The 12,605-nt window shown below is 43.7% G+C and overlaps 1 protein-coding gene across 5 annotated transcripts in view; it reads right to left on the reverse strand.

Annotated features, from left to right (window-relative positions):
- The window catches only part of sash1a (SAM and SH3 domain containing 1a), a 292,082-nt gene that overhangs the window by 48,891 nt on the left and 230,586 nt on the right, over positions 1-12,605 (reverse strand). For all 5 annotated transcript variants that reach the window (XM_084083288.1, XM_084083287.1, XM_084083290.1 and 2 more), the window contains exons 3-4: positions 6,782-6,832; positions 6,276-6,325 (exon numbers count right to left, since the gene is read on the reverse strand). In XM_084083288.1, the coding sequence (XP_083939414.1) occupies positions 6,276-6,325; positions 6,782-6,832 (101 nt within the window). The remainder of the gene's footprint in view (positions 1-6,275; positions 6,326-6,781; positions 6,833-12,605) is intronic.

Genomic DNA, 12,605 nt, shown 5'->3' on the forward strand with positions numbered 1-12,605 from the left:
ATCACAGCGGTATCCGTGCGTGTGTCCGTTTGTGTTCACACACATACAAACGCTTTTCATCAAATCCCATTTACCTCGGTGGTCAGTGTTGCCAGATTCTGCGAGAGAAACAAGCAACCAGGTCTAGGAAAACCAGCCCAAAAGAAGCGACTACGGACCACATGAGCACTTTAACATATACATCAGCTATTTGAAAATGGCAAATCTACAAGCTCACAACGCGTCGCGAAGCTTGTAGATTGGCTATTTTCAAATACAATCTTGCGGGGAAATTATAATAAGCAGATCTGGCAACCCTGTCTGTGGTGCTTAATGCATTGATAGGCCAGTCGCAGCCCCTTTGCCACAATAACCACCAATCAATCACCATCCAAAGCAGGAAGTCCTGCACTTGACCTCCTCTCCTACGTGTCACAGTCTTCTGAGCGAGCTCTGTCAACACCTTGCTCTGTATACCCCCTGCCCCCCCCCCCCCCATGGCATACCATGCATAATGGGAGCCGTGCCCAATCCCTGCCAAGAAGGCGATGGAGACAGAGAGAGGCAGAGAGGGGTGGCACAGTCCCCCCCCAAAAAAGGAAGTCTGGGTAATCTCCTGTGGATGCTATTGTCCCAGAGAAAGAGGTGATGATGGGAGCCTGTGTGTGTGTGTGTGTGTGTGTGTGTGTGTGTGTGTGTGTGTGTGTGTGTGTGTGTGTGTGTGTGTGTGTGTGTGTGTGTGTGTGTGTGTGTGTATGTGTTTGAAGAATAGAAGCGGGATGTTGAAGAGGGGGGGGGGGGGGTGGGGGAGTTGTCATCTGTCAGCGTCTCTGAGCATGACAGATCTATGTACCTGAGGCACATTCAATTGGGAGAAAAAATGGCAAAACATTTTTGCTATAGACCCCTTTAACAGACGACGTCACACTGGTTTGCAAGTGAAACCCATTCTGTCAGGTCTCACTGGGGCGCGCAGCACTAGCCAACACACAAGAGGGTGTGCACCCCGAAACAACACGTTGAGAATTGATTGTGTGAAACAATCACCTGTGCGTCCAGTCTCAATGTTGGTAAACAAATAATTGTATAAAAGTCTATACTAAAATTGAAAACGATTATTTTTATTAAAATCCATAATCAGATATTTTATTAATAATATATATATAATATATAATATAATGATTAAATAGATCAACTGTTGTACCCCTAAATGTGACGGAAGGTGGTGGGACAAGAAAGAGCGCCAACTGTCGTGAGTACGGGTAAATGAATTGGGGGTTGCCAGATCTGCTTATTATAATGTCCCTGCAAGATTTCATTTGAAAATAGCCGATCTACAAGCTCACAACGCGTCGCATCGCGACGCGTTGTGAGCTTGTAGATCTGCTGTTTTCAAATAGCTGACGTACATGTTAAAAGTGCTCATGTGTGGCCCATAGTCGCTTCTTTTGGCCTGGTTTTCCTAGACCTGGTTGCTTGTTTCTCTCACAGAATCTGGCAACACTGGCTGTGACGGTGTCTCAGAGGTCCAGAAGAGGTCACATGAGAGAGCAGGTTAATTGTTTGAGAGACAGGTAGGAAGTGACCCATCTCTGACTCCTTAAACACTCTCAATGGAGTATGAGGGTCTCTCTGTGACGGGGGAGGGGGAGGCAGCAAGTGTGACAGACACTAATGGGCCTAAATAGCTAGTATATAGGGGCTTCTTTGGGGTGTATCACAAGTATCTTACATGCGGGTCTACTTTGTGCGTGTGCCTGTGTTTACGCGTGTACTTAATTTTTCTTGAGAAAGGATGCTAGAGAGCGTGTGTGTGTGTGTGTGAGTGTGTGCGTGCGTGCGTGCGTGCGTGCGTGCGTGCGTGCGTGCGTGCGTGCGTGCGTGCGTGCGTGCGTGCGTGCGTGCGTGCGTGTGTCAGTCAGTGTGTGTGTGTGTGTGTGTGTGTGTGTGTGTGTGTGTCTGTGTGTGTGTGAGAGAGAGAGAGAGAGAGAGAGAGAGAGAGAGCGCACACACGGATGTTTACGACAGAGAGGGGGTCTCTGACACATGCATGCAGGGTAGAAAGAGAAACAGATTGGCAGGAGGAAGAGAGAAACCAGTTGGGGCCCCGGGCTAGGGGGCCCCTCTCTTTCTCTCTCTCTCTCTCTTTTTCAGTATTCTAAGAATCAGCAGAGAGACGTCATCCTGCTTTACTTTGGGGCATCTGGTTTCCATCACTCTGGGTTTCTTGTCGATGCTCCGTATATATACAGCCATGGGAGAAGAGATCATGTCTGTGGTATGTGCTTCCTATATGCTGCACATGGGGCTCACGTGAACATGACAATTCCACCAGGGATGGGGGGGGGGGGGGGGGGGGGGGTCAAGCCAGGGTCATGCCTAACTTATACGACGGTGCCGCATGCTGAAAATTGCAGATTTACAAGCTCACAACTCTGTGTGGCTGCGACGGGTCGTGAGGTTGTAGTTCGGCTATTTTCTGAGTGTATATCAGGCTTCATGGTCAAGAACATACTGTAAAGAAGTACACTGTATAAGTGTTAATTTAACCCATTAAGACCTGAGGCCATTCTTTTTTTTCCCTAAATCCTAACAGTTTTTTGAAAAAAATCCCCAAAAAAATATTTCAAGATTTTTCAAAAATAGCAGATCTACAAGCTCATAGCGCGGCACTCGGTGCCGCGCTATGAGCTTGTATATCTGCTATTTTTGAATAGCCAAAGAAATCTAAAGTGACACAGATGCGTTACAGGTCTTAATGAGTTAAATGTCAAAACATTTTACACTCTCAGGGGTAAATTAACACTCCAGATTTTACTCAAATCAAAGAAATAAAGAAAAATAAACTAGAGAGGTACGCTGAGTGGAGCGCACATCTCCGCCAGAGAACCTCGCTCTGGCGTTTATATCGATGACTTCAGTAAGGAACTCCATATTTGGACATCAGTGGATCGATGGGACTGTGGATCTGAGATTATGAATCCATAACATCTTCACACAAAAACGATATTCAAAATTGTGAACGATATTAGGGGATAGACTTATTTGGCATACTGGCAGTGTGCACAAGACATTTGGCCTGATCGTTCCAGTGGTTGGCGAGATTATCCGCGGGCAGACAGACTCACAGACGGGGGCCGTCGGCCTGGCAGAGATAAAAAAGGACTGTGTACCCCTGGGACATTCTTAATCATGTAACAGCAACCGAGCCTTTGGCATTTGACCTTACTTCACCATCTTGCTCAATGATTCCCAATCCGCCACATTCCTATGTCTAAATTATGTCCTGTTTCTCATTAAACCGCACGTGCTGCTCCTTGGTACATTCGAACTGCAAAATTAATGATAAACATAGCATGCTGTTGGCCAACTCTAATCAACGAACCAAGCCTAATAAAAATAATTGCTTTAATCTGAACGCTTGATATAAAAACAAAAATGATATAGTAGGTCAGATTTCAGAGGTTTTCGGGATACTTGAGGTTTTAGTGTAATTACAAATTAACGTAGAACAAATGAATCACTATTTGAACGGTTCCACCAGTTTGAATGGTAGTGCAGAGGACAGCAACGCACACAGGTGACAGCTAAACTTTGGGCAGTTCAAGCGTGTCCATGTGAGACATAAGTCGCTACACAGTGACTTCCTGACATAACGATGAAGTCACTGGCGCTGCTGGTGTGAGACACGTTCTGCTCCACAACACGCCATGCAGACACGGGACTCCCTCTTTCTTTGGTGTTTCGCCCAAGTGGGCATGGTTATATGCCTAAACCTAACCTCACAGAAAATATGCCTTAACCAAACTTTGTTTGGTCATGACCCAAAAGAGAAATTTTATGTCTTCCCAGGACCCAAACTAGTGCAAATAGCCGATCTACAAGCTCACAACGTGTCGCGATGCAACGCGTTGTGAGCTTGTAGATCTGCTATTTTCACTACTTCTAAATATTTTGTTTAAATGTATTTGTTAATGGAATTTAGATAAGAGTAATTTAAAAAAATAAATAATCTTTGGAATTTTTTTAAGGTGGGTCCGCGACCCACTGTTTGGGAACCACCGCCTTAAAGGGCAAGACCACTTTGGTAGAGGTTTGGGTTGTGTAGTTACCTCGCCATGATGTAACTCCAAAGGTGGGCAAGAAATAAAAAATAATTGCTCCATTGATTAGAAATTGATAATTCAAAATATGCTCCTCATTGACTTACATTGTACAGTAAAACTGCTCTCAAAGTCACTCTTTTAGCACAAAAACAAACGCAAACAAAGCTGATTCAGACAATATAGAACATCACCAAACCCAGTACTGTTTTTTTTTTAAATAAAAATGTCAACTTCCTGTTGATTTTGCCATTTTTAATAAGTAGAAAACCCGGACTGGATCGGCGGATCCGGATCCAAATCTTCAAATAGTAAAATCAACAGGAAGTTGACATTTTTATTAAAAAAAAAACAGTACTGGGTTTGGTGATGTTCTATATTGTCTGAATCAGCTATGTTTGGGTTAATTTATGTGCTAAAAGAGTGACTTTAAGAGCTGTTTTACCGTACAATGTAAGTCAATGAGGAGCATATTTTGAATTATCAATTTCTAATCACTGGAGCAATTATTTTTGATTTCTTGCCCACCTTTGGAGTTACATCATGGCAAGGTCACTACACAACCCAAACCTCTACCAAAGTGGTCTTACCCTTTAACCTAACCTCAAAGCCTCGCCCACCTGGGCGAAACACCTGGGAAAGAGAGAGTCCGACGTAGACACACTTACAGGAACCAGTTGAAAAGGAACCCCACCCTGCTCTTTCCTCCACGGCTCTTAATTGTAATCAGTTGGCCATCATCACTGACTCTTTCTCTCCCTGCCTATCTTTCTGCCTCCCTCCCCATAGCAGACACAAAGCCCGGAAGGAAGCTATGATGGAGGACCAGAGAACAGAGAATGAACCACTGAGCTGTGTTATATTATAAGGCCGGTCAAGAGGAAACACTCAATGGGTTTCCTTCAGACACTGCGGGGACGTACGTGATAGTCAGGTCTGGGGAACCGGCCAATGAGTCAGACTTGAAATGATGTGCAATGGTGACGGTATGTGAAATATTTGACCGAAAAACAATATTTGAATCCAAGTATGTGAAAGATTTGACCAAAAAACTATATTTGTATCCAAGTATTTGCAGAGGCCCTGGGTTGTGAAACCCAAAGAAATGTCTGGAGGACAGCAATATGTGTCAATTGCTCTTATTAGCGTTTATAAATGTTCTTTTGCTATTGTGTAATGTGTAGTGAGTCAACCCGTATTGGTGGTAGGCATCAAAAACACTAAAAGAGCCCTCCACTGTCTGACCATCCAATTCCTTCCTTTTAGCCTTTCAAATTGATGTGTTGATCAGTGGAGGGGTTTGACTCTGATAAAGACATTGTTTTATAAATGAGGATTTCACCCTAAAAATGGCGGTACCACCGTCTGTAAGCAATGGCCTTCGGCTGGCTAACAACTTCAGAAATATTCTACAGCATGTTGTCCTTATATTCTTGCAGGAGAAACCGTCCATTATATGAACCCATCACGTCTAGAGAATTAGGAATGCTTGCATGCAAGTGACTTGGCGATAAGGCCAAAATGTCAAGTCACATTGCCACAACATAACACTGTGACAGAGCTATTTTCAGGAAATTGACAGAGTGCAGCATACATTCAAAATGGTCTGTTTCATTGGCATGTCATTTGGATTTCTTCATAATCATCAGTGTGTTCTTTTTAGGCACGAAAACATACCATTTTTATTCGGACCGTCTGTCTGTCTTTGTGTATACTTGTGTATTTTACCTACATGTAAACTGAAGGTCAGAGGCCGACTCGCAGACGTAGCGTTCCGTAGGTTTTAGTGTTTTCACTGGCTACTTACACAGCACCCCATTCATCCAAGAAGTTAAAAGTTTTTCATCCGTGACACTGACCCCCAGGCTCCTATGGGGCAAGGTCACTGACCCGTTGCACAAGCAGTCACATAAGATACCTATCAATCACATGGACCGCAGCATCTGTGGATGCTTATCTTTCCACCCCCCCGCCCCCGCCACCCTCCTCAACCGTGGACTCACTGCGAAGGCTAAGTGTGATTCATGTACATGCGATTTGATGTAACCCAGATATAGGCTGCGCTGCACATTGTTTTGACACGCAACAGACACACATTTCAATCTTAGGCAGAGAGGGATGGCTTCACGGTTCCACAGTTTTCCGATACACACATTACAATGATAGATCGCCAATGGGGGCCTTTATACGTACTTTCTGTCTGTCTCCGGTGTGGACACCTCGCTGCTGAAGCCTAGCGACTCCTGTGGGGGGGGGGGCAGAGAAGGAGAGACTGCTGTCAAGATGGATTCAGTCAAAGTTCCTTGTCACTCCGACACAATAAAATGATAAACACAATAAATGTACTGCTTTCTTCTTGTAATTTCACTTTTTGGATTTGAGCTAAAAAAGCATTATTTTATACTTTGGCTATTCAAAAATAGCAGATCTACAAGCTCATAGCGCGGCACCGAGTGCCGCGCTATGAGCTTGTATATCTGCTATTTTTGAAAAATCGTGAACATTTGTGCAAATCTTTCAATATATATATTTTTAAAGCGAACATTTTAAACTCAAATCTTTGCTTCTGAGACCCCCTGGAACAACATATTTTGAGATGGGGGTCCATGGCCAAATACATATAGTTTTGGGGGTCCTTGACATGAAAAAGATTGAGCACCACTGATATAGAAAAATACGTTATATGTATGCTTGCTCACCTGTATCTCAGAGCGGAGCTGCAAGGAGGTGGTGCTGGCATCCAGTTTCTCCTGAGAGAGAGAGAGAGAGAAAATGTTGGCGTTTAACAACAGAAAAAAATAATTACGCATACAACACTGAAGGGAAGGGCGGTAATTGAACTGTCTTGTGTTTTGTTGCGTTTTTTCCCACACTGTTGTGAAGCACTTTGTAAACTTGTTTTTTGAAAAGTGCTCTTACAAATAAAGGCTTATATTAAGTTTATTAAAGACATCTTAAAATACTGGTTACAGGTTAACCAATTAAAGCCTTTAATCTACTTAGGCTATTTGAAAATAGCCCATCTACAAGTTCACTGCGCATCGCAACGCACAATGAGCTTATAGATCTCTTATTTTCTAAAATGAAAATAAAACAATTAAAAATGTAGAACATTTAAAAAAAATGTGTCATTTCTTTGAGAAATGTAGAAATGATAATGACATAATGACATACATAAGGATGCCAGGGTGAAGGTTATTAATTGGCTGCAATAACAATGGAAGACGTTCACACAGATAGACATACCTGCTCATCAAGAAAAACAAACAAACGCACGTGTACACATTATCAACACACCCAGAGACGCACTAATGTCTGCAACAGGTGTTGAGTACGTCAAGTCACGCTTGAGGCGCTGAAAAACCGGCAACACTTGTTTTAACTGTCAGGTAATAAGTCTGACAGGGTGGTTACCTGACTTTCCGCGAAACACAACAATGCAATAGCTCATCTGATATCACAAAAGGCAGAGACTAGTAATATAACACACCGACGTCTGTGGGCTCCTCCCTCGTACGACACCTGCGTCACACGGTGGAACTCCTGCTATTTTGTTTTGCCCTGAGTGTCCACAATTTTGTACAATCTCGGAGTTACAGACCTTCAAGGGTCCAATTGCAACCCCCACAAGGAACCCTGAGGGTCCCTGGACCCCCACTTTAACGAGCCAACTCTACAGAGTATAATAGAATATAACATACCTAACCATGTTTGACAGAACTGAAATGACAACAGATGAGGGCAAACGATGTGGGTGCAGTGTCTGTGAAAAACAAAACTCGAATCCAAAATGGATATGAGTTATGGCCTAGAATCAAAGCAACGACTTAGAATACTAATATAACCACCACACTGGCCAAAAGCAGTAGGAAAAAAAAGCAAAGTTTGTCAACTCTGGGCTGAAAACATGTTTTCGAGCTTCTCCGGTTCGGAGCAACGTCTGTCAAGCCTGTTTTCACAGTTTAAAGAGGGAGAGAGGGCTGTTGCGTGCATATTATGTCTAAAGCAGCTGTCCCCACGCCGGCCTGGGACTGTTCCACATGCGGCGGTGTGTGAACTGTTTCTACAGAAGGAGACAGGAGGTCTGGAGAACCACAACAAAATCTGGGACTTGAATGTCAACCTAAAACACATGATTTCTGAAAAGTCAAAGAAACCCCATGCTAAAAATAGTATAGAAGGATTTGGTAATAATGAAAGCACTGCACTTTCATGGTTGTGGGGTTTTGTGTGTGTTTTCCTGTAACCTTATTTAGAGCAACAGACTGTGTGTGTATGTGCGTGTGTATGTGTGTGTTTTGGGGGGGGGGGGGGGGTATCCAATGTGTGCTGTGCATATGTTTGTGTGAGCAGTCTTAATATAAGAAAAAGTCATGTGCCAGTGGTATGCGTTTAAATATGGATGCAGGTACAGTATGTCAGAGGTGCTACGTGCTTGTGTGTGTGTAGCTGCCTTTGCACACAGGCAGACAGGCAACAGGTCTATGGAGCTGTAATGCCTGAGGGAATTCCCTTTTCCAGAGCTTACTGCTCGTGGACTCTGGTCTTGTCATTCAAAGACCCGATTGCCTGGGGGGGGAAGTATAGCTGCTACAGGCAGCCTACTGACCTTGGCCTTGTGGATGTGGAACCACTTGCCATGTGGTAGCATCTGAAACAGTCCATACATACATAGCTGGGGGTGACTAGGATCTTTGATGATTCTACAGGCTTTGCTGACACAGTGTCCGTCGTATTATGTCCTGTATGAACATGTGTCTCAATATACTATAACACAATAGACATATTCTCAACTGTTTGATGGTCATCTTATTGCAATATTGATAAATATGTAGCCTATATGACAATAGTTGTTTTATTAACCATTCATTTTATTGTAAGCTACGATGAGGTGAAGTCTTACAAACAGAAAACTGCAAAACGTCCAAAGCGATAAGGGAACATAATATTGCATAATGCTTTAAGGGTTATGACGATGCAAAGAAGTTGGCCATGAATCCCAGTTGTTCATAGGGTCTACTCTAAGCTATCTCAGAAATGTTTATATGAAGGCTAGCTGTCTGTAGTCTCCTCAGGTCATTACAATACTTTATCCTTTAAATATTCTGAGTGTCTTTTGAGGATGTGCAAACATCAGGGCAGTTCTTAAATCTACTTCCCAAAGCTGTGAGAAAAAAAACCGCTGACTGATAAAGGAGTTCCCACTACCTCCTTCAGTCTGAGTCCATGGCCTTGTAATTAGGGCAGCCACAACAGAGATATGCTACTCTCATGCTAGCCACAACAGAGATATTCTCATGCTACACACACTGATCTGGTCATTGGGTTCATTTAGCAAAATGAGATGTCCCTTTGCAATCGATCCGTTATGCAATGGAGTTCGACAATAAACAGGGCGAGAGCATTGGGATCTGAACCCAGATACATGCCATAGCATGGATGAATTACAGTCTCAATGGGGCTGCAATCAGTGTTGCCAGATTCTGTGAGAGAAACAAGCAAACAGGTCTTGGAAAAACAGCCCAAAAGAAGCAACTATGGGCCACATGTACATCAGCTTTTGAGCGTTGTGAGCTTGTAGATCGGCTATTTTCAAATAAAATCTCGCGGGGAAATTATGATAAGCAGATCTGGCAACCCTGGCTGCAATAGATGTTAAGGTTTTGTATCAAGTTAATTTTAACAATAAAGTTGACTTGATACAATACAAAACCGTCTAAAGTGTTCGGCTGAACATAGATGTTTCTCATATGGGAGAGAATCAAATTTTTATGACTGCCAAGGCTGAGGTTTTCTGACGTGTGGGAGTAAAGGCTCATATGTGCTCAATTCAGAACAGGCTTCAGTTCAGACAGTGTTTGAATAGTTCCAAAACCTCCTCTCAAGTGAGGCAGGGGTGATGCAGGTCAAAGTCACTCCCCAATAGATGTCTGAATGTACAGCCCACCTCTGGGAAGGCCGGGAACTGGAGGAGAGGAGTGCTGCGAAATTCACAACAACTTCTGGCAAGGCACAGGGTCAACAGCAGAGAGCTATTGTATTAGTTAGTACACTTTAAGCAATGGGGAGAGAGCTGCAGTTGCTGAAGGTAAAAGGTGGATCTATCAAGGCTGTAGGTCTTTATAGAGTCCTCCCACAATTCTGATATCTTGCAACCACAAGAATGAACGAAGATTCAAGCAACACCCACAATCATTTTGAGTTTGCAGTTTTGCCTTGACTCTTGCCTTTCCCTACATAGAGAATGAGGACAATGAGTGTGTGTGTGTGTGTGTGTGTGTGTGTGTGTGTGTGTGTGTGTGTGTGTGTGTGTGTGTGTGTGTGTGTGTGTGTGTGTGTGTGTGTGTGTGTGTGTGTGTGTGTGTGTGTGCGTGTGCGTGTGCGTGTGTGTGTGTGTGAGGTCTGAGGTCAAAGCCTACAGTCGCAGGAATTTCTCTCAGCCTAGTCACAACATATAGATAGAGTAATCTGAAAGCTGAAGAGACAAGACATGCTGATTGGTTGGTGTGCTCCGCATGGTGTTCTAGGGTGTTCGAGCAGTGAACATCAGCCATGGAGTCAGAACAGTGATCTGATTCCATACCGTGGGGCCAGGCGGAAGCAGCCATGGAGCAGGTATAGGTACGGCATTATCAGTGTAAAGACGACAATGCTGTGGCTGATGACAAAGCAGCATCATCACAAAGGATGAATCTGAATCTGAGAACACAGGGCAGGGAAAGGAAGGTGTTTTTTTATGATATTATTATCAGTTTTATCACCACACCCAGAGCAAAGGATGGCGTCTACAGGAAACGGCCTTTACGTTTGTACCTGGACTTAAAGATTCATGCTTGCTATTTGTCTGTCATTAAATGTCTCGATGAATTGAGTACAAAGGACCCCAATGGAAACAAGCCATAGGCTTTCTTGGGTTTAGAATCCTCTTAGCAGACCTCGTATTGAACTGTACTTTCCTGTGCTTTTGTTTTTCAAACTGCTAATAAAGTATTCAATCGATCAAATCACAATGACTTCATCTCGATTTCCTTGAACTGGGCTCGGACAAGGGTGTAGCCACGTACCTCGTTAAGCTAGTAGTGAGTGACTCTGATGTTTATGGGGGACTTAGTCAGAGGTGACATAACACCTTTAAGAGACCATAGCCTACAGGTCATGTGAGTAACTCTTAGGACACTTAAGCAAGTGCTGAGAAGGCTAAAAGCCTCAAAATTAGCCAGAACCCTACACTTATCACAACGGTAATCACCAGAGTCCAGACAGCCATGACTGACGCTACTGAGACAGTCTAGTCTGGCTTTATCTTGGAACTTTACAGTAACTTTAGATTCATTTAAGCAACAAGCCCATCATGCGAGCGCCCCGTCAACATTTATCTGTTAGAGCATTCAGTTAAGCAGAGGAAAGGGACCGGAAGCTTTTTTTGGGGATGTAAATCAAGAGAGGGCGGAAGAGCTGCCTGACAATTTGTCCGTCCAGGGGAATTCAGTGAGTCCCTTAAGTCAGAGAGCAGGTACCTGTCTCTGTGGTCATAAAAACATTATTTACACAGAGACCTACAAAGCAGTGGGTTGGTCCATGCATGTTGCGCTGCAAGGTGCTGGATGAAATCTTTGCTACGGCTGACAGTATGCGTTTCTCTGCTTCAGTGAAACGATACATTGCCGTCCATCCCTTATAGGCAAGCAGAGCTTAACCCATTGAGACCTGGAACTGTGTCATTTTTAGATTTGAGCTAAAAAGCATTATTTGACACTTTGGGCTATTCAAAAATAGCAGATATACAAGCTCATAGCGCGGCACCGAGTGCCGCGCTACGAGCTTATAGATCTGCTATTTTTGAAAAATCGTGAAAATGTGTGCAAATCTTTGAATCGATATATTTTTAAAGCAAACATTTTTAACTCAAATCTTTGCTTCTGGGGGGTCCCTGGAACAAAATATTTTGATGGGGGTCTGCCGCCAAATACATATAGTTTTGGGGGTCCTTGACATGAAAAAGATTGAGCACCACTGATATAGCAACAAACGTTTTTCAGAAAACTGTTGAGATTTAGGAGACATGTAGAATCGGCTTCAGGTCTCAATGGGTTAAAGAGTATTATGCGTGTGTCCACATTATTCAATGTGGGTGCACATATAATAATAACGCACACAAGGACAAAGACGTAGAGGCGCCACACACACCCAGGTGCAGGAGAGCGCGCAACCCCCGCGCCCCTCTCTCCCCATGTGTGCGCACACACACACACACACACACACACACATAACCCTCACCCACACAAACTTTCACAAAGGTGGTGTTTGAAGTCTTAAGCTATCAGATCCTCTTTGATGACTGCTCCAGTCTGCTGTGACAGGGAGTGATATGCGTATCTCCATGGGCACCGAGCCCACTGGCTGTAGAGACTGCCAGTGATGATGTACCACCGCTATACGGCCTGGTAAATGCTTAACCCTTTAAGACCTGAGGCCGCTTCTAAAAAAAATCTAAATCCTAACAGTTTTTCGGAAAAAAATATT

This window comes from Gymnoscopelus microlampas, assembly GCF_963454915.1.
Source record: "Gymnoscopelus microlampas genome assembly, chromosome: 16".
NCBI classification, from domain to species: Eukaryota; Metazoa; Chordata; class Actinopteri; order Myctophiformes; family Myctophidae; genus Gymnoscopelus; species Gymnoscopelus microlampas.